General features: G+C 49.9%; 1 protein-coding gene across 4 annotated transcripts in view; it reads right to left on the bottom strand.

Moving 5' to 3' along the window:
* EXOC6B (exocyst complex component 6B) overlaps nucleotides 1-24,792 on the bottom strand; it is a 271,111-nt gene that overhangs the window by 72,104 nt on the left and 174,215 nt on the right. For all 4 annotated transcript variants that reach the window (XM_082759193.1, XM_082759194.1, XM_082759196.1 and 1 more), the window contains one exon: nucleotides 8,380-8,521. In XM_082759193.1, coding sequence (XP_082615319.1) covers nucleotides 8,380-8,521 — 142 coding nt within the window. The remainder of the gene's footprint in view (nucleotides 1-8,379; nucleotides 8,522-24,792) is intronic.

The raw sequence follows: 24,792 nt of genomic DNA, 5'->3' as shown, positions 1-24,792 counted from the left end.
CTTTGAGCTGCTCCTTGTGAGGTGAACCTGCCCCGGGCTGCTCCGAGCCACTGATGTCCCTATGCTGATGTACCAACACGCTGGCTGAGCTGTTAGGTCCTACACTCTGAAGACGGGGTCACATCATGTTACTAATTATATTTTAAGCAACACTGGAAAAGAGCAACCCTGAAAGGCCTGCATTGAAAAGAACTTTCTATTTTAGATGGAAGGGTTTCACAGCTGCTAGGAATCTATTTAGAAGCACACATGGAGTTGTGAAATTTAAGATCTTCCCGAAAGCATGAATTTCAAATGCTCATGAGAAAAGGCCTGTGAAAGGGTCTTGAATGTTTTCACAAGACTCGTGAATTTGTCACTATTGTCATCTGCTCACGGGCAATCCAAGACGGATTTGATCCCGAGCCGTGGCTGCTAGTCGGCAGCTCAGCCTCTGCTGTCTCCTGCTAAGCAACCTTTGGGGAGCAACACCAGGGGAGTTATGGAGTAATATTGCCCTTTAACACTGCACATTACGACAATGGTAGCACATTGAACACGCTCTTTATGGACCAACATTTGCTTGAACAGTAATTCCCATAAAAAGAATGGATTGGAGTCTCTGCGGTATTAACAACGCACTTGATACCCAAGAAGTGAAATGACATATGAGATCATATTCCTTGTATTACAGGAGAAATTAGATCAAGAATACGGCTTATGTGCTACAAGAAAGCTGCTACAGCAATTGACTGTAAGGAGCCAGAAGAGGAATGAATGCAATGCTTCACCCCATGGTTGTTACAAAAACAGCCGTAGCTTCTGTAATCATAGGTCACATTTTACATACCAATGCCACAAACTTATTTTGGAAGGAGAAATGAACAATGTCTTAAAGAAAAAAAGAAACAAAGAGGAGAACAGAGCTTTAGAGGAAAGACACAGCCAGTTCTTCTTGGTTTTAATCTCTTCAACCAGATTTCAGGATAATTTTCTCAGAACAACCAAGCACAGTGCTGGCCTCGGTACTGTCGGATTCATTCATTGTACTTTCTCCACTACCGAGGCAAGTGGCAAACATTGCAAGCCACCTACAGTACAGCCCCTTGAGCAGAAAATTACAAGAGAATAGAGCAGATCAGTATGCGCCTGTTTGTACAAAGCATTTAGCCAGGCTAAAGGTTTGAGAGACTTGTGTTCAGGCCAAAAAAGTAATGTCTTTGCAAGGTCTACAGGCTTGGGCCACCCAGGGCAGGTCACAGAGGGACTCTAACCTCTCTTCCAAAACATTTCACCAATGAAAGAATCAAGGCACAGGAACCGTTAAGCCCTTTACAATGAACAAAGAATAAAGAGTTCAAACGCACACAAGAAAAAGAGACATCCACTGTAAATTAATTACACAGAATCGGAGGAATCTCTTTCTGTAAACTGTTCACGGCTATACGCATAGGGACAGGGTCTTACACATATTGTGTGGTTAAAATACACACACCTGGCTAATTTATTCCTCAGAAGATCATTTTGAGGCAACATTTTCTTTAAATTACATGACACCACCAGAGTTTATGATGGCAGACCTTCAGGATCTAGGTTATAGCAGCTCCTCATGAGGGGAATCCGAAATATCCACTTGTGGTTGCATCTCTCAAGAACAAGTTTTTGTATTAGATGAAACAACCACATCCATCTTCCCTGATGAATAATCTAGATCCTAAAGCCATTGTCCTTAGACAAACTCTTGGAAGACCATCTTAGAGAAGGCAAACAACAGGACATCTTGCTCCTCACCCAGAGGTGCAAAATGACACTTTCAGGATACTCAAGCTGAAGAAAAAATTTTCCATGGACTCTGGAGAAGCTCACAAAGCAAAAATGAAGGCAGTGATAGGTAGGAAATTGGTAAGAGGAGCAGAAGGAAGGTCATCCTGGCAGAAGTCATACTGTTCTCTGCACAACTCCTGCTGAGCTTATATGAGCTATACCTCCACCCACACCATTCCCATACAGCCCTGCTTTGGTATTGTTCCCCATTAATAGCCACATTAGCAAAGCTCATCCAAAAGTCATCCAAAATATACTGAATAGCGTCAACTTACATAAAAAGACTCTATCACTGGCATTTGCTCCTCTGGTGGAACAAAGACAGGCCTGGAGCTCCATCAGTGCCTAGAGAGGGCTGGTCCAGGAGCTCTGCTGGGAGGAACATCCTCAGCACCAGAGAGAAACTCCTCGTTACTGGGCCACCAGATGTTTTCAAGAACAAAAATGGATATTTTCAGATGAAATTGTGTGAAATGTGTGCTATGAACGTCGGTGTCTGCTAATCCATAGGACAGGTCTACAGAATCAAGTTACAGATCTACACAGCTTCCCAAACCCAAGACCCAAGGCATGCAGTGGATGTTTCTTACCAGATACAAAGTTCTGAGCTTCGCTAAAGTACCAATACTAGGAAAAATGGGCTGAGTACCGCTCACCTTTAGCTTATTTGAGCTGCAAAGGTTGACAAGTGCCAATAGGGCGGGTGTCTGTGCTGGGTGGGGAAGGGAAAGGGGGGCGCAAAGCTTGGGGACAGTGTGGTTAAACAGTGAGCTGTGAAAATTGCCTGAACTAAAGCAATTAACATCGTTTGGTCTTGAAACCAATGAAGTATTTTTACTGAATGTTAAGGGGAAAGTGGTAGAGGGGACAGCTGGTAAAAACGTCATCTGTCTTTGCTATAGCAGAACAAACCTGAAAACATCTGATCTAGTTCAGCCTGCAAGGAGATAAAATCCAGCTGCATTAAGTAAATGGGGTTTTGAACTCATTGTTAGTTTCTTTCCATAAATTTTAAACAATTCTAGTTTTTTTAAAGTCCAACACACAGGCAGCCCCGCTGAGAGGCCCATTACATTTGCTCAAAAGAGAAGTGAATGGTGGGGATTTGCAGGGATCCAGGTCATACCTTCAACATCTCATTTAAATAGGTGTGGACAGAGGCACCCTCTCTTCCTAAAGTGAGTTGCAAAGGACTTTAATTATGGGAAAGTATCAGTAAGCATCCTTAAAAATGCTGAAGGAGACGAAGTGATGGATTATAGGACAGATGAACGGAGAACGTAAGGCAGAAATCGGGTGATGGTGAGAGATGGTGTAGGAAAGCAGAAGTCCCAGAGAAGTCCACTTCCCTCTGACAGCAAGCAGACTCCCAAGGTTTGCTCAAACCAGACGAGCAAACATCACTTGAGTACCGTGCTCAAGTAGTGAGCCTTGTCCAAACACCTCCCATCAGCAGCTAAGTGGAGAGATCTCAGCTGAGGAGTCGTGTGCTTCTCCCCCACACACCAGGGGTCACCTTCTAGGCCACCACGAGTACATTGCAGCCTCTAAGAAAGGTCGTCTGAGGGTAATGAAGAGAGCACTACCGGAATTAATTAATGGTGATGAGGTGGGGAAGGAGGAGATCTGCTCCTCCTGTCCTGCCAGGGAACTGGGCAGCTTGCAGGTACCGCCAGCAGCTGGAAGGCCTGGAAAAAGGCCTGGTCTGTGAGTTCCCAGGGATCGGTGGAGAAAACAAGGATGTTCCTTTGGAAACAAAGGTTGGAAACCCCTGGCTTAGAGGATATTGCCTTCAGGCTCTGCAGGACAGGTGGCAAACTAACCTGAGGAGATCAGTGCTGTGGAGATTTGTCTGCTGGTGGGATCACCTCAAACCCCTCCATCTGTTCACTGCAACGTCCCCTTTTCTCCCCCAAAACACAAACGTGCTCAAGCTTTGGCTGGTGCGTTGTGGCAGGGCAGATCCCAGCGAGAATCCCCAAATTGGGGAATTTGTCCTCAGAAAGGCCGAGCTCACCTCTAGCCCCAGGCACGCCGATGCACGATATTTAGGTATTTTCGGCCTAAAGAGGAGCAGGCAGCTCTTGTAACCCTGGCAGTGCTCGCCACGAGAGGACTGCCCACAGCATCGTGGGCAAACGCCGGAGCCCCGAACAAATACCGGGATTTCCGCGTGAGAAACTTTTTGGAGCCAGATAACGCAGCCAAAAATGAGGTGGCAAACAGCTGCGCTGGGACCCTTATAGGCACATTTTGGCGTGCTCTCGGGTTTGGTTCAGTATTCCTCAAACTGGCTGAGACATCTGGGCTTCTTCTTGACTACACCCATGAGTGGGCTGAACAAAAATTTGGAGTTTAATGAAATTTTAAATATAATTTTACGGCGCTTTTAATTTCTCATAAAGCAGCAGTTAAAAGGCTTTGGAGATTATGGAACTGCTTATTTTATGATCTAAGTATTGTAAAAACAATCTGCCTCAACCACCGCTGGAATTAGTTATATAGATGTGAAACACTTTTGTACAAGCGAGAGCAGCCGCCTTGCTATTTTTCCCCCTTTCTGTCGCAATCTCCAAATCTGGGTCGTTACGTTTGATTCCCACTACCTCTGAGTTTTGGGAGATGTGGAAAAAGAAACACCAGCACCAGGAGGTCCCCAAAAGAGCCGAGTATGGAACCGAGGTGAAGAGGCACGGAGCCATTACAAAAAGCACCGTTAAATCTTGGGTTGTGGATGTTATGCTGGAAGACAGCAAAGCCCTTTTAAAAAGGAAATTCCTATTCTGAAAAAAAAAAGCCATCCCCTCTTCTATGTACAAGTTTACAGAAATATCGGTGTTAGTTTTGTGTTTTGTTTTGTTTTGTTTTTTCCTCCAGAGTTGCTTTTTTTTCCCCCTCCTTTCAAGTTGGCTCGTTGGGCTGGAGCCAGAACTCACTCCTAAATTGAGACATAATTAGACGTGTCCTACTGTGTCTTTCTGGACAACTCATTTAACCTCTGTGCCTTATTCCACTCTATGTTTAAATCAGAGGTGAGAGAATCTCTCTTAACTACATAAAAGGAGCTATATAAAGCCAAGCAATAATAACAAGAGCTCCAAGTAATACCTGGCCAGCAGAAAACAATTTAAAATGACTTTTGCACTTTCCTGGACTCGAGCCGTGCCGTCCATATGCATACATCACTCGTAAAGCTGCACCAAAAGGCTTTCAAACCTCGAACGCACATCTTGGGCAAAAGCTTTTTCCTGGAAAAAAAAGCACACCGGCACCCCAACCTGCAGGAGCGCTGCTCTGCAGCTCCTCGAGTGCTTTGTCCAACAGGAACCTCCTGCAACGGGGTTTCCACAGCTTCCCCGGGGGAATAATGCCACAGGAAAACGGTTCTCATTTTTCACACGTTTCTCTCATCATAGCCAGCCTAATCGGATTTTTACAACCTTGCAGCTTCGTTTTTCCTTGCCTCTTTCACACTGAAATGCTGCTGACGTATATGGGACTACTCACACGACCGAGAAATGCGGGATTTGGCTCCTCGCGTTTATTTAATTTACTACTTCTCCCCACTTCTCCAAAAACTGTCTTTCTGAAGGTTATAAAATGAATAAACTGTGCGTGCAGTGCTTTGAATGTGCAAAACGCTATCCAAAAACTGCTGAGTACATTGCTCCAGAGGACGGATTTATTGTGTGGGCAAGGGGTCCCCACACGAGCTCGTGCTCCTCCTCAGCACCACCCGGGCTTGCCTGTGTCTGGAGCCAAACCACAGCCTGAGGCTCGCTTTTGCAGCCATTCCCCTTCGTTACACTGATGGGACAGCAAATCCAAAAATCAGAAACTATTTTATGAACCCATGAGTCTCGAGAATTAATTTACCAGTGTCTTGGCTTAAGCTTAAACCATCACCATTTGCACCTCTGCAATTACTATCTGTCGTGTACAGAAACACTTTTTCTTCTAATGTGTATTATATCTGCTCCAAAATAGAATAAATTATCTGCATCACCTTCAAACCATGCCTAATCCACAACTAAATTTTCATTAACTTCTCTCAGCACTGTCTTAACTTGCTTACACTCTTGGTGTTCACAATCAACTTAGAGAAAAGCCTAATAAACTCCGGGACTGAAATACCGAAGCCCAGTTTCCATACCAGAGAACTCGCTGGACGTGCTTGGAACGGCTATAAAATGCTATTTAAATATGATAAGAACAGCTATAAAACCCTAGTTAAATAAGATAAGTACGTGATAAAGCTGCTAAACTAGGTAAGGCCGGGGCGTCTGGGGAGACGAAGGGGGCTGGAGGCAGAGGCATAAAAAGCCACATACACAACTAGAGTCATAAGGGCAACGGGATTGGCACCCGCAAATTAGAAAACAGATGAATAAAGACCCTTGAAAATGGAAACACATTTTCTGAATAGAACAGTCTGCTCCGTGGATCATTTTTTTGTTTTCTGGAAAGCCAAATCTCGATGCGCTGCTTCTCAAAACCAGAAGTAAAAAATCATTCCTGGTGTCAGCAAAGCCACCCGGGTGCATTCCTGCCCCTGAAAAGGAAGAAAAGACTTTGTCTGGGCTTCCCGTTCTGCGGCCAGCAGCGGGGTGACAGTGATGGATAGGAAGGTTACAGCCGTGGCATCTGTCTCCAGTCCCCGCCTGCGACGCACCTCGGGTGGAGCGGGTCGCGTCCCGGCTGCTCAGGTTGGCGGCACCTGCTCTTCAGTGTCTGAGTGCTCCTCACCAAACAATTGCTCCAGCTCGCGTGGAATTTAAGGAATCAGGCTCTTAAAGCCGATATTAAATGGCATCCGTTTTACCCAGCGCCGGGGGCTCTCAGGGAAGAGGTGCTGCTTAGTGACCCAAGTTACCAGTGGGGCGGAAAACTGCAGGGTCACAAGTCTGTTTGCAGCCAAAAGAAAAAGAAGGAAGCTATTACTGATGACAAATGCTTCCTATTATTCTCGGCACCGCAGACCGTCCCTGTGCGGACACAGATTGAGAACGCAGCTGCTGCCGGTGCAGCCCCGACACGCTGATGGGACACAAATTAGGCAGCCAGAACTTCGGGTTGAAGGCACTCGTGCAAGAAAAATAAGGTCCTGCTCGCATCGAGACGAGTGATGTAGCTGCAAACTTCGGATCTGATTCATTAAACACCGATCCTTCTCCAAGGATCCCCAGCAAAGGTTGCGATGAATTAGCAAAAGGAGATGGCCCGATCTGAGCAGGGAAAACCCCAATCTCCGTATCAAAACAAAGCCAAAAAGGTGGGTATTTGGAAAAAACTTCCCTAAAAAATCTTCCTCTGCTCTAAAATTAAAATATCGCTTGCATCCGACCCAGCTCAGCATTCTCCATGGCCTCTGGCCCCGTGATATTTTCGCAAGCAGCCGTGGGACACAATACACCAGATTTTAAATGCCATGTGGCTAAAACCTGGCAAAGAGGCAAAAAACAGCTCAAAGTGATGGCTGCTGTCTCAAAAATAAAGGACCCGGCCCTACACACAGCACAGGATCAAGTGCATCCAGCACCTGCCCAGCTCCCAGTCATCATGGGGACACCACTGCCATTCCCTCATCTCTCTGTGGTTACTCATTTGTCCAAACATCATCTTTTTTAACCCTATTTGTACATCTGCCTTCCACAAACATCCTGCAAGAGCCTCCCACACCCGGAGGTGCAGGGGGACATCGCAGAGCTGCACACCAGGACCGAAGGACTGCACCGTGCTGCTGCTCTTAGAAAAAAAAATCACTTCTGGTACGGACTGGCCCCCTTTCTGAGCTTCAATATGTATTTAAAAACAGACCCATCAGGGAGGGAGGTTCCTGTCCAGAGCTGCGCTAGCCCTGCTTTGGATTAAATTGTAAAAATAGGAAGAAGTGAGGCATTCTGTCAGTCGTGTTCTGCATTTTGTTAACGCCTACAGCCAGCAGGGGAATGAGCAACCTGAGAGAAATCTCAGGATTTCAGAGCTCGCTCAGGTGTTAGCTAGGTGACCCAAAATGAGCAGGGTTGAGCTCAAGCCACGTTGTTGGCACCTGCGATGCTCGCGTGCACACCTCCAAATAGAGTCAGCCGGTTTGCTTACACGGCGTCTCTTTCCCGTAACAGTGACTTTGCAAAAAGGGCAGGCTTTTTTGGGGGAAAAACTCCCTGCAGCAGATAGGGAAGACAAACAGCTGAGGTCGGGAGAGGACCAGAGCTCCTTAAGAACACAAGCCAGTTATTGTTTTCTGAAACAGCCATTGTAAGTGGACTGATTTCTGTTAGCCCTCCCCATGGTTTACCCACTCTAACTGCTCGTATTTTTAAAATACTCAAAAATACCCCAAAAGCAGGGATGATCTGGAAAGCGTCAATGCAGCATTTAGGAGAAAAAGGAGCAGCAAAGCTTTGATCTCCGAGAGTTTGCCGGGCTGCTTGTGTCCTGAAGGTACTGCCAGATGTCCTCCTGGACAGCACCAGCGGGCTCTGACAGCACTGCCCTGGCTCGGGTCCTGACGTACGAGTGGGTAAAGCAAAAAAAAATGGGAAATGGGAAATGGGAAATGGGTCTGAATCTTACGTTCGCATTCCTCCACGTCCAGGTTGAACTGCTGCAAGGCGCCCAGCGTCAGCTGCCGCACTTCGGCTTCCAGCAGCAGCTGCATCAGCGAGGTGGACAAGTGCTTGCACGCCGACATGCAGGCGGTCTGCGCCACCTTCCCCTGCAAGACAAAAGGCAGGAGTGTTAAGGCCACTGAGCACGACAGGGAAAAGAAGCTCCTTGGACCTGGACCGGGACTCTCCAGTCCGCCCTTTTTTAACACATCCCATCAGCTTTCAGGTCTTGCTCTTGCAGCCATCGTCTCTGAAGGGAATCAATCCCCTTTTGGGACCACGCTGCTAGCAGAATCACAGAATCACAGAATTTCTAGGTTGGAAGAGACCTCAAGATCATCAAGTCCAACCTCTAGTAGCAGGGGCAGACCTTGGAAGATGGGGAGTGCCCAGGAGCAGCTCAAATCCAGGAAAGCCTCGGGGAGTTTAGAGCTCTAGGCAGCTCTCATTACAGCATCCTACCATGGACAAGGCAACGTGCCCGATTTTATCTGACATCTTGCATCGTCTGCCTGAAGTTACCTCGTTGATAAAATTGTGGGGGCAATGACAACTCAGAGCTCCAGCCTGCAACAAACCCAGCACCTACGCGTGTTCCACAACAGCAGGGGCACTTTAGGGGCCTCAAAAAAAAAAAAAAGGGTTGTTTTATAGCCTCGAGCACGTGGGAGCAGGGTGGCCTCTGCTCCTTCACCAGGCTTTGCACGGTGAGGGACACGAGCTCTGACCGCCGGCGTTATCTGCTGCCCGTAAGGACTGCTCCTAAGAGAGCTTCAGAGCACGAAGCAGGCTGGTGCTGAGCGGGTCCTGCACCTCCGGGGACCTGCCCCCCTCGTCTGCTTTTGAGGTTTCTCTCTTGCCGGAGAGCTAATTCCTCTGGTTCGTATTTTACCGTCTTCCTCGTTAGTGCGAACTGCTTTACCTGCATTTCCAGCATCTGTACAGACAAAAGGAAGGCGCCTATTTCCTGCTGGAAGGCTACAGGTGAAGAAACATGTCAGAATTAATACCGATTGTAATAATTTAACACTGATTTTGTGGCTCTCAGGATTTTGTTCCTCTTATTTTTACCAAATAACTTAATATTTTGCAAATGTTTGACGCCTTTTTTTGGTATCAACTACTTAAAATTCCTTGAAACCTTCATATTTACTAGGAAAGCACGAGCAGTTTTTAGCTTCAGCTACTACGAAAATCGAGAGTATTGTCAGTAAATACTTATTTTTAAAAACGTTTCCTGTGGCCTACAGCCGTAACGTTTCACTTTTGAGGAACAGAGGCGATCTCAAGCTGTGAATCACAAGAGCAGTCCGTGGCAAGAGGAGTTACCCTGGCTGAGCCTCCCATTTCCCCATCGCAAAACAATGGCAGGGCAGGAGAAGAGCAATCCCCAGCAGGTATTTAATTAGGATGCTATTTAATTAGGATGCTATTTAATTAGGATTTAATTTCGAGCGGTAAGGCTTCAGACAGGAACATGACAAGCTGCAAAATCAGCACGCCGAGGGAAGGCACCGTGTCCGGGGAGAGAAATCACCTTCTGCAGGTGATTCAGTGTACAGCTAATGGGACCTGAAAGGCCAAGCAACCTTTATTTGAGCAGCAGGTTCTGGGCAAGCAAAAATGCCTCTTCCTCATCATCCTCCTCATCTTCCTCGTCCTCCTCGCCCAGCAGAGCTGCTCGCTGTGCAGATTTTGGTGCACGCCGGCTCCCATGAACAGCTCTGCACAGACCTGCTTCAATCCATCAGCTTGGCCAAACCTGATGCCGTTGGCCCTGAAGGCATCATTTGCCATGCATAAAACCTTATTTTTTTTACAAAAAGGGTTTTACTGGAAAGCAAAGCTGGCCACGATGCATGAATAAAGTGGCACGGGCTTCGAGAGTAGAGGACAGAACTGAACCTGCACACGTGAAGCCTGGGATGTCCCAGGGGAGTTTACGACGTCCGAAGAAGAAGGATGTGAAGGAAAGATGATGGTGGGAAGACTCGAAAGACAGGAGGGTGCTCAGAAGCCACCAGCTCTTTAGAAAGGCCATGGGCAGGTCGCTGAGCTCACGTCCCCGTGCACCGACCTGGCTGAAGCATCAGCAGCAGAAGAGAGGAGAGCGATGGGAACGGTCACAGAGAACCGAGGTCCTCCGTAAAGATCCCTGAATGTCTTGAGATGCCCCATGGAGACAGAGGTGGAAAGGTCCTTTCTGTGAGCACCGCAGGTTTCCCAAATCACCACCAAATCGAAGTGATAAGCTTCCAAAACACGTGGCAGAGTTTTGTCCAACCTACCTGCATCTCTCCCCTCATTTACAATTACTCCGACGACATCCCTCGTTGCTCGAGTACAAAAGTTGTGGCAGATAAAATATTGTAACCTGCTTCTGTATGCAGTGTGGTTGTGCAACGTACGTTAAATACACAAAAAGCACAAATATTTCGGCTGGGAGCAGACTCACACGAGCCCTTTGGCCAACGCTGCCCGGACCATCCTGCCCTCAGGTCTGTAAGCGTCCGACAACAATTTTGGGAAGCGGAGCTGCCAGGAAAAGAGCCACGCTTCAGCCGGACATCACGCCTCCAAACACACACAAAAGAATCTCACACGCTTTCGTGGAAACCAGGAGTGGCCGAGGAGATGCCACAGCTTTTTACGAGCATCTTATAAATTTCAGCTGGGATTAACGGGGGGGTTTCACGCGGTGCTCCAGCTGAGGGTCAGCGCAGGTTTCATTGCTGCTGCACCAACAGGTGAGCACAGTTTTGATCCACGAACTCGGAAGCGCTCTTACCAGCTTCACAAAGTTGTTTCGGATCTACAGGCAACATCCATCTTCAGCAGTAGGAAAAAATCATTTTTTTATTAAAAAAAAAAAGCGGAGCCCTGCGTTGGAGGGCAGGGTACTTCATCTCCATTGTTTACTGCCGCTCCCAGGCTCCAGGAGCGTTCATTACTCACCCCAAACCAAACACCTGCACTAAAATTAAGATGAAACATGGCAACCGTAAAGTTTAGCAGAGCCACAGGTCGTTGCTCTCCGTCATTTACTTGTGTTGTTCTGACATATTTGGTTATTTAAAACGCTGCTCGTGCCCATTCCTCATCCCCAGGCGCGGTGGGGAGCACGCTGGTAGCCGGCTGCGATTTGTCTTCATTACTCCCAACAGACACTGCAGGTTTTGTTGTGCTCAGGGAGTTGTGATGCTTTATTGAGCAGCTCAGCCCTGGTCCAGATGGGAAGGAGAGGATGAGAAAGCAAAGCTGATGAACTCTGCGACCTGAACACATGCTGGGCATGGGGCGCAGGGCACGCTAAGCCCTCTTGTCCCTCCTTGTGCACCAGGACTCGCTTCCCAATTCTGTCCCAGCTTCAGGAGTCACCTACAGGGTGAGGAGCCACTCTAAAAAGTTGCAGGGCCCAGCACTGAGCTTTGGAGGCAGCATCACGGCCGTGCTTTGATGCTTTGGGGGTACCCAGGCACAACATCCTCAAAAGTTTGGAAGCGGAGCCCAGCAGCACTTCAGGAGAGCTCTGCCAGCATGAAAACCCCCGGTGAGGACTTGGGGTTGGCTCCTGTAAACGCCTTCCTCTCGACGTGCTCTTCCATAGCTGTTCCCCAGCCAGCTTGAGACTTCTTGAGCTGCACAACTCAGGTCCAAAGGGGACTTTTCCTTCTCAGTTCCTGCTTGGAAAAGCATCCAAAAAGCCAAGCGCCGCGTGCTCGCCCATCAGCGTGGCTTTGGGCACAGGCTGCAACCCTCGGAGCACAAACCCCCACGGGTGAAGTCAGAAGGAAGACCCCTGGGAAGGTTTGCTGCCTCGCCGAGAAAAATCTTAGGGGAAAAACCCTTCTCGTACACCCAGCAAGGGTGGGATCAGCACCACGGAGGTGCCTAAAGGGTTACCTACGCCTGCAAACACGCCTGCTCCGGTGCACGCATTCCTCCGGCTAGCCGGGCTTGCCCGAATAAAGAGTGAGTGACAAGCGACACTGGGAGGGCGTGAAGAAGAGCAAATAATTGAGATGAAACGTCAAGTTAATAAGCCAAACGCAAGGAGGACGGGAGGGAAAAGTAATTTAATCATCACGGCTTGACAGCACAACAAACTCGGCCGAGCCTCCCCGGCGAAAGCGGCTTGCAGGTTCCTGCAGCGGCGTTTTATGAAATTCTTTGCCAGTTTTTTTCCACGGCGCCTCGTTGCAGGGAGGGCGAAGGGAATCCAACGGGAGCAGCTGCTGGCACGGCCGCCCCCTGCTCCTTCCTTTTCACGTGGGATTTGGCCAGGCCCAAACCCTTCTTCAGGTGCAAACGTGCACTGCGCCTTTGAAAACGCTGAAGCCGAATCTTCTCCTGACAGCCGAGAATCCCACCTTTTATTTCCATTATTCTTTGGGTTTAAGCACCTAAAACCCGCTCTGTTTTTTAAAAAGAGTTGGCCTTTAATCTCAGCTTTAGGAACATACAGATGGCTGACAGCTTACGCTCAAAATTAGGGGATGAAAGATAAAAGTATATGAAAGACAGTTTTTTTGCCTTGTAAGCACTAATCCAGCTTTCCTTTTATTTACTCCTAGAAGGTCTGAAGGTGCCACAGGGGTTGAAGTCATCGTGCTGAATGTCTGGCTAGAGACAGGAGGGTGCAAGAAGCTCCACGGGGGACGACCGCCTCCCCTGATCACCGTCTCTCTCCCTGTGCACAGAGGTTTAAAACCTTCCCAGCATTTTTATTTTTTTTCATTTATAAATACAGAGATGCCCGATGACACAGATGCCAGCTACGGCAGCTCCCTGTAAGATCAGCAGCTGCAGACAACCATCAGTTTTGGAACATTTCCCCAGAAACATTCTGGGCCTGGCCCTGGGCACCGCTGAGCAGAGCCTGGCTCCGGCCTCTCCGCACCTCCCTGCGGGGCTTGGCGGGCATGGAGGGGATCCCAAACCCTCCTTGGACAGGATCCCAAACCCTCCTCGTCCCCAGGCCGAGCAGCCCCAGCTCTCTCGGCCTCTCCTCGCAGCAGAGGTGCCCCAGGCCCTGCAGCAGCTCAGGGGGTGATGCTGGGCTCGCCCCAGTGTGCCCAGGGCTCTCTGGCACTGGGGGCCCAGCACTGCAGGTGTAGCTCCACCAGTTTTGAGCACAGAAGCAGCATCACCTCCCTCCTCTTGCTGCCAGTGCTTTGCGTGACACAGCCCAGCACACCACCAGCCTTCTTGGCCCAAGAGCATGTTGCTGCTTCACGTTCACCTTGGTGTCCACCACGTCCCTTTCTGCAGAGCCACTTCCCACCTGGGCAGCCCTGGTGCCTGCGGTTCTTCCTCCCCAGATTCTTTGGCACGTATTTACCATACAGATTTACTTCATAGTCTCCTTTTTTTTTTCTTTTCTTTTTTTTTTCTGGTTCACTTTGCAGCTTTCTCATGGCGCCAGGGCTGCGAGCAGGACGGCAGCGCCGCCGGCGCCGCGAGGCCGAGCCCGGCTTCACCGCAGGACGCCGCCGCGCTGCGCTCCCCGACGGCGGCAAGCCGAGCCCCTGATTGAAGTGTTTTCCACCAAGCCTCCTAAATCATTAACGGCCCCACCCGCATCGGTGGTGCCGGGACATGTGCCTCGGCGTGGAGATTTCGGCGAGCAGGACGCAGCAGGGGGCTGTCAGCCCCAGACGTCGCTCCTCGAAAACCCCGCGCTCCTGCTGCGGGTTGGAGGAGCCACCGCACGCAGCAGGGAGGGCTCAGAGCCCTGCTAATTTCCACCACGGCTTTTGCAAGCCTGTGGTGCAACCGCTGGCACTCCCAAAGGCTCTTCCCATGCTGGCATCCTAAGAAGTCGCAGGGCTGCGTCCTGATCCTGCTCCACAGCACGCTGCAAAATGAGCTCAGCCCGCAGGCAGTTCAGAAATGCTTCAGCTTCCTCGGTGCACTGGTGCCCCACGCTCAGGAAGGCTTTATCTGAAATGCAAGATGAGATTTGGAGAGAAAGCCAGAGGAAGGATGCAACCACAACCTGAAGCACGTCTTCAGGCAGCACTGCTGGGCCAGGAGGATGCCAGAGCCCTGGCACAGGCTGCCCAGGGCAGGGAAGGGGAAAAAAATCACACCTTGAAGGTCATTTACAAACTCAGCAGAAAACCAAAGAGCTCCAAATCACACGAAGTGAATTCAGGAAAACTTTCACAGCATCAGCAGTTCACTCGAGACCTTTGCAAACCTCACCAAAGTTGAGCTGGGTTTGCACGGGGGAGGCCTGGGTTTGGGGTGAAAGTCTGCAGAGCTCAGCGGCCAAGACACCGTCTTAAACACGGTCCAGTGGCCAGCAAAACGAAGCAATTCTCCTCCTGAGCACACAAAGCACAACCATGGGTTTGTTTCTCGATGAGAATCGCTGTTTTTCCACCTAGGAATCCCTCTGCCCATTGCCTTTGGTGCAATTTGCAGCTGGGGTTTTCACAACACCTCTGAAGGTGACGCTGCCCTCCCCCAGGGGGTTTCTCCAGGCACAGGGGTGTCAGATCCGAAGAGGCCACTTGTGGCCGTGCCAAAGAACGGAGCCAAACCTCTTTGATGCCCTCCCGCAGAGGTAAGCCAGGCGGCGCCTACTGGAGCACATTGGCATAGGCAACTCTCCTCGGACCCCACCAAGCCCTGCGGAGTCAATCACGCTGCAGGAAATCAGCCATGAAATCATCTCATTTCAGCTGCATTTCATCCTCGGGCAGCAGCCGAAACCCTTGGGGTTCCCAGGAGGCAGAGCAGCCACGGTGGGGAAGGTCAGCGCGGAGCCGGCACCGCTGACGGTAGCGCGCTTGTTTGAAAACAGCAAATATGTTAACAATTAGGGAAGGGCAGAGCTGAAAGGCTGCCTTGTTAATTAAGGAACTCGCTATCAAAGGACTCATTAAAAGCTACTGAAACGGAATGGTTGTTAAAATAAATACCCATTAATCTTAGCGTGCAATCAGGACCGGGCTGCTGCTACCTACCTCGCTGCGGGGCGCGGGGGCTCCCCGGCACGCACCTACCGCTGCCGAGCAAGCTGGCATCAGCCCCCGGCCCCCAGGAGACCCGAGGGGCCCCAGAGCAGTGCCCTCAGCACCTCTGCTTCTGCCAAGCGAGGATCTGCCGGTGCCTCTTGTTTTTTCCTTGTCCGAAGTTTTGTGCAACGCTGCCGTCAAAATGCGCACAAAAGTCCGCTCATAGCACCGAGAGCGCTCCCACCAACCCGCCAACGAATTAATGCAAGGTTTCCATGGAAAACAAAGCCTGACAGGTTTCAAAGGGTCTCAGAGTTTCCTTTTTTTATTATTATTATTATTAACAGCAGAATTTCTTTTTAATCTGCACCAAGCGTCAAGACTGCTTTGGGTAACTACACCGAGACTTGCAAGTCCGCATGCTTCAGACAACAGAAAATGGAGGGAAAAATGAAATCCTCAATACTAAGCGTCTGCTTGGTTATAAACACAGCTCATCCCAGTAATTTTAACACTGAATTTCTTGTCTTTTCCAAGTCATAATGCAATACTGGCAGAATATTTCACAGAGGTGACAAGCGATGCTGTTATAGATGAGCAAGCATTCAGCAACATCAAACCTCTAAGAAACGACGGCAGAAAGGCGAAGTCCCTTTTCTGGATTATTTACTGACTATCTTGTCCCTGTTCTTGTGTTCTCCCTGCTTTTAACTTTTTATTGGTTCAACCTGAACAGTTGCCACCAGGCAGCTCCTCACCACCAGGAGCTGGGGGCACAGAAATCGCGGTTGGATAAATCGAGTTATCCCGATGAGTGACCGTGCCTGGAGATCTGTTGGGTACCTGACGGAGGGAGGAGCTGGTACAGGACAAAGCTCAGACCAGAACAAACCCTGAGCCTGTCACCCCTTGAGAATAAGGCCAGCAGACACCTTCTGCACAGGCATGGATGAAGATCTCAGATGCTGCAAGATCCCCAGAGGCAGAAGCGATTTCCTCGTGCCCCAGCGCCCCCCTGACACCTCTGGACTGCCCCTTCTATCGGCAGCACCGGAGCTCCAAACCTCACCAAACTGTGGCAAAATCCGTAAATCAGCCCTGCTGACACGGAGAGGAGAGCTTCATTGGCATCCCGATCTACCAGGTTCTTCTTAACAGCACCCGGAGTTGTTCTTCTCGTTGTTTTTTAAAGGCAAAATCGTTCGGCACTCACTGGAGATGGCAAAAAGAAATCCCAGACCCACATCCAGATACATTTAACACTTCACAAAATGTCAAAACAAACGTACGTTGAGTACTTTTGCAGTTCCAAGAAGTTTACTTAACAAGCAAATGGAAAAGCTGCCGTTAACCCCACAGAAATCCATCCTCAATTCTGACCCAATATTTATCGTCTTTTTTTTGTTGTTGTTGTCGTGGGTCTGCACCCAACGCCTTGCAAATAAAAATGACCGTGCCCAGGATGAAGAGGGCCAGGAGCGAGGGATGCATCTGATGGTGCCGAGGGGAGAGCCAAGGGCTGAAGGAATATGGCCCAGAGCAGAGCTCACACTTAGTGTAATCCCGAAGAATCAAAGTTAGTGTGGCCGTGTGGGGCACGAGGGGATGGATGTGAGGGGGTCAGGGGCTGCTGGCTGACTGCAGGCACCGCTGAGCCCTGTATTTAATCTTCTGTCCCATAAAGTCACCCCAGGAGCAATGCGTTGAGGCCTGTGTGTCGACCGTGGGCTTGGCTGAAGGTGACTGGCACCAAGATGCAGCCTCTCCGGGTTTGGAACTGGCCAAGGAAAACCAAAAAAAAACAAGGAAAACAGACAAAAAACAACCAAGGAACCCCAAGCACCAGGAGCAGGAGGAGGTAAGCAGAGCTTGGGGCTCTGAGCACGGAGCAACGCCTGCCGGGGAAGGGGATGCGCCCTGGTTCTCCATCAGGTCCTTCATGCTACTTGGGGAGATAAAAGCAGAGGTTTTCTGGTGCCCAAACTTGCGGAAGGAGAAGAAAAGAAGAAAGAAAGCTGCCCACGTGCTTCTGTGAAGGGGGTATTTTGGGTCTCAAAGCACAACCAGGCCCCTGGTGCCAACGAGGTCCCATACAGAGCCCCCAGGTCCATCCAGGAGTTTAAACCCGGAAAGATTTAGTGGCTTGTGGGAGAAGCTTCGTTGCCATCATCAGGTCAGGAGGTTGAAGCTGAACATCACCACAGAGACACCGCCAAAGCCTCTTCTGATGGAAACCGGGATTTTTTGTCTCCACATCACTTCGCCCATCCCTGTCACCTAACAGCCTGGCTCACGAGACACCTTTTTGCCAGAAAATCTCAGATTCAGCTGAGTGAACCCACAAGAACCTTATAACGGTGCCAAGGAGCAGAGCTTCAAGTAAAATTGGCCTCAAGCAAAGATCTGCTTGCCCTGCAAGCACCCGAGGAGCCAAAAGCCGTGGCTACCACCGACCTGGCCGGCCACCGTGCTGGGCTGTGGGGGAAAAAAAGCAAATCCAGCGATTATCTTCACCACGAGGAAAGCAAACCGGGCAGTCGGTTACACTGAGCAAAACCCTTCAGGTGCCAATGAAAAAAAGTCCCAGGAGCTTGGTCTGGGGAAGATGCCCAAAGCCAACAGCTTGGGGCTGTTCGGGATGGGGTTGGGGAGACCCGAGGCTCCCACACAGAGCAGCACATCGGGCTCATATATATTTTTTTTCTGTCTTTTTCCTCTTCTTTAACCAATCCGGGATAAAGGCACGGGCACGCACGGAGACATCAGCTCTTTCCTCCCCCCCAGCGCTTTAGCTGTGCTGTCAGAGCCAACGAGCGCCGTCCACTTTATTTTTTTTTTTTTTAAATAGGAAAATAAATAAATAGGAGGAAGGGCAGCGGGCGGGGAAGGGAAGTACCTCGGGCCGCAGCTGTGGCGGTGACCGCAGGGCAGAGGCTTTGAAGCGCTGCGGAGGCAGGGAGCAGGCAGAGGCCCTTCCCCAGCTCGGCAGCACAGCCTCAGCCAGGGAGCTGCTAGGTGTGCGTATGCAGAAAACACACAGAAATAGGGGATTCTGAGACCCAGGGCTTTTTTCTTAAAAATGCACGGCAAGATATTTTTAATTAACATCTTTTTAAAAGTCTAGGATGGGAATTGTTGTGCACAGAGCCTGGCGCACCAGAAATGAGCGGCGCTGTCGGAGCACCCAGCTCTGTCTGGAGATGGTTCAGAGAGCTGTGCAGGGACCTTCAGCTGCACACGGGTGGCAAAACTGACACATGATGGCATCAAGCTTCGAGAAAAGCCAGTAATTACGTGCTTTGAACTCATCAGCCTACTTGGTTTACCTGTAGATGCTCTCAGTATTTGCGTACGGATCTGCTCCCAGTTCTCCCAGTGGGCTGGTGGCTCGGCAGCACCCTGTGGCAACAAGCTCCAGCTCCAAACCTCCCTCCTGCTTTCCGTGACCCTCTTTTTTAAAGAATTACAGATTAGGAAGTCACATTTACCTCCTCTACCTGCTCTCTGAACGCTCTGTCATGCTACGTGCTGCGCTGCAAACGCCCGCCTGGCCTTGCTGCGATGAGAAACGGCACCACGAGGCGGGGAGATGGAGAGCTCGGCATGGAAGCAGCAAGAAAAACACCAGCAAAACCCAAAACTTACGGGCAGAGCACGTCACGACAGCTCAAATCACTGCTCCTTCCCCCAGAAGTTATCTCCATGTCATGACGGGAGGGAGCCCTAAACTCCATCGTACAAAACTGGGGCTTTCGGCTTGCCACAGTGTCAGCTTGGCAACCTCCCCAAAAACTAATTTTTTTTTAATGTTTTAATGTGTTTCAGCCTTAACACTGCTGCAAGCAGGCTCGAGCAGCAGACCGAGAAGGAACGGGGCTGTAGATGAGATGAACTCCCTGCAGCCACGGGGACAGGCTCCCCAAAGGAAGGCTCCTTCACCTGCGCAAAAGGACACTGAGATCCCGCACCAAGAGGTGCCAAGGAAAAATATGAAGCCCCAACGACGGAGGCACCTCCGCAGCGGAATTAAACCCATAAATAAACAAATTTAAACCCATAAATAACCTGTGTTTAATGAGTCTCTTTATATGCATGCGAGAAGTAGCCGTAATTTTTCTCGGTCCTCTTTGCGCCACGCAGCCCTCCGAGCGCTCGGCGAGGCTCTCCTGGTCCCCATGTCCACGGGGTGAGACTTTGAGTTACTTGACACAAACCAGAGCCGTGGCCCGACAATTATCAGAGAGCAAAACTGGAACGAACGAGAAAAAATAAATGACATATTTCATCCTCCTCTTTTGTGGCTTTTATTTTCTTTTGTATTCGCTTTGGGAATAACATTCTTTCCATTGGGAAGAGTCTGATTTTCCATTAAATACAAAGCAGCTGCCATTTTGGAAACAAAAAGTTGATTAAACACAGATTTTGCATTTTCTCCCTAACGTACGAAGAGCTAGAACCACGCTCGTTTCTGCTGATTTATCAGGGCAAAGCATCTGCCAATTACGGCAGCGGGAAGACTTAAAAAGAGAGAGTGCTCTTGCTTCGTCTTTGCAATATCCTCCTAGCGGTCGTGTTATAAATAAAAGGTGAAAGATCTCGAGGCCTGGAGAACAGCAGGCTGAGCTGCTCCTCGCCACAGAGCCCTTGGCACGAGGGGTTTCTCATGCTCCATGCAGACCCCACGCCCGGGTAGATCCCCGCTCGCCGCGATGCCCAGCGGAGGGGTCGGCGTGCTTGCCGTGACGTACGGCTGCCTGCTGGAAGCAGAACGCCTACATGACTTAAGCCCCAGATGTTGAGCAGACTGGAAAAAAAAAGGATGAGCTCAAAACAACAACAAAAAAAAAACACCACGCCACTTCCAACCCAATGGGGTAGGGTTTTGTTTCCAAGCTGGGCGATCAGAGCGGATGATTGAGGAGCGGTGACTGACCCAAGAAGCTCAGGAAACTTCGGCTGGTTTTGTGTTTTTCCAGGAGCTAAACCCTACACGAAATTTCCATTTGCAATATTTACTTGTTCTAGTTGAGAAACGGAGAGAAGAAAATGAAAACTGCAAAAAAAGACTGGTAACTCGCGGTTGCTCTTATTAGCACACCAGCTTCTCCTTATTTATTGCCATTCATGAAATGTGATGAAGGAAGACCAGAGCAATCATGAGAAACCCAGAAGGTTCTGTATTTATAAACGCTTTGCTTCCTTTCTTGTGCCATACCCAACCTGGGCTGCAGGATGCATGGCAAGTGCCTCTCTGTGTGCCATTGCCACCATCCTAGCCTGCTCGAGCGCTCAGCCGTGCTCAGCTCCAAATATTCCGCACAAATTCCTGATATTTCTCCGGGCAAATTCAGTCCCGGGGATCCCAGAGGAGAGGTGAAGAGGAGATCGGGCTCCTTCAGTTGTTCTGCTGCCGAGGTGAGGCCATGCAAGACACCTGGGGGCTTCTGCAGCAGATGGGCGTAAATCAGCATTCCTCTGCACCCTCGCTGCTTACGAGGAGCCTTCAAGATTTCAGGTTGCCAGTGCATGAAACCAGAGGAAAGCGTGTAATTGCAAAGTCTATTGTTTCACTTAAATTTGAGCCTAAAGGGAAAAAAACATACTTTAACTTCTGCTGGGGCTGCTGGAAGCTCTGCGCTGGGCTCCGGTGCAGGAAGCAGCAGGCGTGTTCGAATTCCTCCCGCCGAGGATGGATTTTCGACTGCCAAATTCCCCGTACCACACATCTGAGTCTTTGTGTATGTATGTGCACGCAAAAGTAAGCATAAAATAGCTTTATAACTCTAAGTTTGTAAAATAAAAATCAAAGCCAAACACGCCAAGGTGACTACACAAAGGGAAGCAATTCCTAGGGAAGCGTGCACACCCTGGTTTAAAGGATTTATGGGACTGGGCATTTTAGCTTCAATTAATTTTCAAAGTGCTGAAAGCGTACAAGAAACCATGTAATTACAAGATAACTTGGCTTACCCGGATTCTAGTTAACTAGCGCTTCTGGGTTAATCAGAGGTCAGCCTTCTCCCCAGCCAACAAAGCTAAATCCACCGTATTTGAGCGCTTTTGCTCCTTGCTCTAAAGCAACCTTTGGTTCTTGCTTCGAGCCCTTCATTTTTGGAAATATTTAGGATTTCAGAGACACTTGAGAAGAAGAGGAAGGTAACTCGCAGCCACCAGCCCACAGCCGGGCAGGCAGCACAGGACTGCACAGCCGTGCAGTGCTGCTCCAGCCATAACCTCGTCTTCTCCTGAGCAGGGCACGCTCATTTTAAGGGCATTTTGCCCAACCTTTAGGGTAAACTGGTCCGAGCAACCCCTCGAGAGGGTAAGATTATCTCTGGAGAGCAGAGGAAGCGCACAAAGGATTTTGGACACTGCTCTCAGTCCCATCCATGTCTGCATCCCAGGCAAATCACTTTTTTTTTATTATTATCTGTTTTTTGTCTGTATCTACTACACCAAGACCCTTCTAGGATCAGCCACAACCGCTTCCCACCGGACTTTTTAAACGCTGCTACAATTGCTTCTTTGTGCTGCTACTTGCTGCGAGCAGATCTTTATTTTTAAATCCCTCCTAGACAGACGGATCGGTGATTTATTTCCACCAATTAATACAAACTACCAGGAGAACAAAAAATTAGAGGGGTTAAAAGGAAAATTAGAATCTGTTGCCGTTAGAAACAAAACCAACTAAGAGCAGGCCAGCAAAGTCCCACCATATAAAGGGATTACTCCGTTCCTGACCCTTTCCAGGGGACCTCCAGGTATTACTTTTCATTGATTTACCTTAATGAAACTAATGCACCCCTCTCCATAGGAAGCTGACTCCATAGCTGTCTAGGCACTGGATTCAATTAAAGAAATAAATACATCTGGCTTCTAAATTGTTGGAAGTCTTGGGAAGCCAGAGGCAACGCTACTTTGTGCATCCGTCCCTCTTGCGGTACGCCCCAAGGCCACCAGCACACGGTGACGCTCAGCATCGCCCCTGGAAACTGGTGGACACGGAGGGATGGGGTCACAGAATCACAGAATCACAGAATTGGAGGGGTTGGAAGGGACCTCAAGAGGTTGTTGGGTCCCAGCCCCCTGCCAAAGCAGGACACCAGGACACCGCCAGCGAGCACGACGCATCCCTGCCCGGCGAGGCGGGATCCAAGTCGCAGCTTTGGTGGCATCTGGCCTCGGCTTGCTTTCAGCAGGCTCCTTCTTTCCAGAAATTGGCGTTGATTTGAGACCTCGATGCTGACTCAGAGCCCCCCAGGTGCCTGCAGCCCACAAGGACTCGAGGCTCGGCCATGCTCGGTTTCCAGGACAAGGGGCGCACGCACCCAACCGCGCCGCGACACACCGGCAGGCAGCTCGAGCAAAGAGCAGGGCTTGGAGGCGCAGAAGCAGAAGCTGGGAGCTCCACCACAGCACAGGTTGGGTCTCACAGCACACAACTGCAGCGAGCCGCCTCGTGTCGACGAGCACGAGGCGCTCGTGGGCACGTGCCATGGCTCGCGGACACGGGAACAGGCACAACACGGCAGCTCGAGAGCGCTTTGCCATCTGCCCCGGGGAAAAAAAAAATGCCTGAGCTTTCCTCCCGCACACGAACCAAGCAGAAACGACAACAACCAGAGGCATTCGTTGAACCAGAAGGCAGGTCCTAAAGGTCTGCTCGGCTGTCTTTTGTGCTAATTGCCCTAATCCAAACGGGGCAATAGCAGCGTCCACGAGCCCACGCTGCTCTCCGGAAAAATAATATTCAAACAATAGTGCCAGAGGGAAGGTTTAGCAGTCCCAGCATCGGGTCGAAGCACTTAGACCAGGAGGGAAATCCCCATGGGGCAACAGAGGCTGTCAGCTCGAAAGGGAGATATATGCTGAACAGAACCCAGGGCGCACGGGGGGATTTACAAAGGTCTTTTCTCTTTCAAGTAGAGGTTGCAAATCCCATCGTGCTTTCCCTAATAGCAGGCACTGCCCCTAATTCCTCGCACATTTAGGGATGCATGGGGGATAAAAGGAGGTAGTTAAATGGGACGTGGTCCTAAAAGCAGCGATTGATCAATGCTACTGCAACTGCACGCTTGTGTGCAAGGAAACCCGCTATCCCAGCCTATTTGTTCTACTGTTATCTCAGAAACTGAAAGAAAACCTGCATGGGCAGCAGAGGAAGGGACGAACTTCCACCCAAAGTTCATTATTTGCCTTTCCTCCCTTTCGAGAGCCGCGACCTCTTCTGGTTCAACTCACCCTCTAACGCTGGAGGTGCGAGCAGAGCAGCCGGCACGCGCCCGACACAGCGCCGTGTACTCACCGACATTGTAGAGTGGACATCTACATCCCCCTACAGAGGACAACACAGGGAATTTAGGTCAAGTGCAGAAGAGAGCAAAGCAACAGCGAGCCAGGCAGCGAGCTGCACACCCACCGGGCACCTCCAACCCCTCACCGCTCCGACCGAGGCAGGAGCTGCGGCAGGAACGAGTCACCAAGCGCCCCGAGTGCCACTTTTGCTGCTGGCCCTGATATTAAAAAGCGCCGTGCCACCTGGGGCAAGCCACCAGCCCCCTGCCTCGGCTTTGCCACCTGTAAAATGGGCACAAAAGATGCCCACGGGCACACCTCCAACCCCAGTGTCCGCAGATGTCTGCACAACTCGCTCGGCTCCTCCAAGGGCAAGGGGGTGTTGTCTAAGCACAGGCTGGATTCGTGCAGACCTAAAGTACGTGTTTTTGGTGCTCGTACCACGTTTTCCTGACAGTTATTTTCCACTCAGTGAAATAAATGACCCTCTCTCCCCGTGTGGTCAAGGCTGGTACGGAGCTCGGGCTTGCGGTGCGTTTTTACCTCCATGCACGTCTTTGCCCTTTCACATATTACGCAGGATTTGGCTTTTAAAAGAAAAACATAGGTAACTGTTCTCTTTAAAAAGAAAATAAACACTTTTAAAGCTCTTTCCACCAATGCAAAACCCGCTGGGGCCAGCGTATTTATTTGCAACCGGGAAGAGATGCCAATATGGTGAATAAGGCAAAATGTTCCAGGCAGAGCGTCCGCAGCGTTTGCGCAGTTCCAGCTGAAATCTGTGCCTGCCATCTGGCAAAAATAAGCACAAAAGGGGGGGGAAAAAGAGGAAAAAAAAAAAAAAAAAACCCTCCGCAGAGAGTTCCCGCTGAACTGCTCGGGCTGGCGGAGGTTGGAGTTTGTTCGATCGCTGAAAGATTGCTTCCCCTTCCCGGGTCACCATCACCTCTTGACCTGCCCTGATTACCTTCCAAAGGAGGTTATCAAGATACAAGACTAACAGAGGATTAAAGGAAACTTAAAATAAAAACAAAACACACCCCTTCCCCCCTGCCCCGCTCCCCTCCCCCAGGAAAACATCCTTGCTTTGTTAACCTGACAGTTCACTGTAGGTGTTG

This window comes from Aythya marila (genome assembly GCF_965140915.1).
Source record: "Aythya marila genome assembly, chromosome: 4".
NCBI classification, from domain to species: Eukaryota; Metazoa; Chordata; class Aves; order Anseriformes; family Anatidae; genus Aythya; species Aythya marila.
This window is presented reverse-complemented; position numbering and strand designations above follow the sequence as displayed.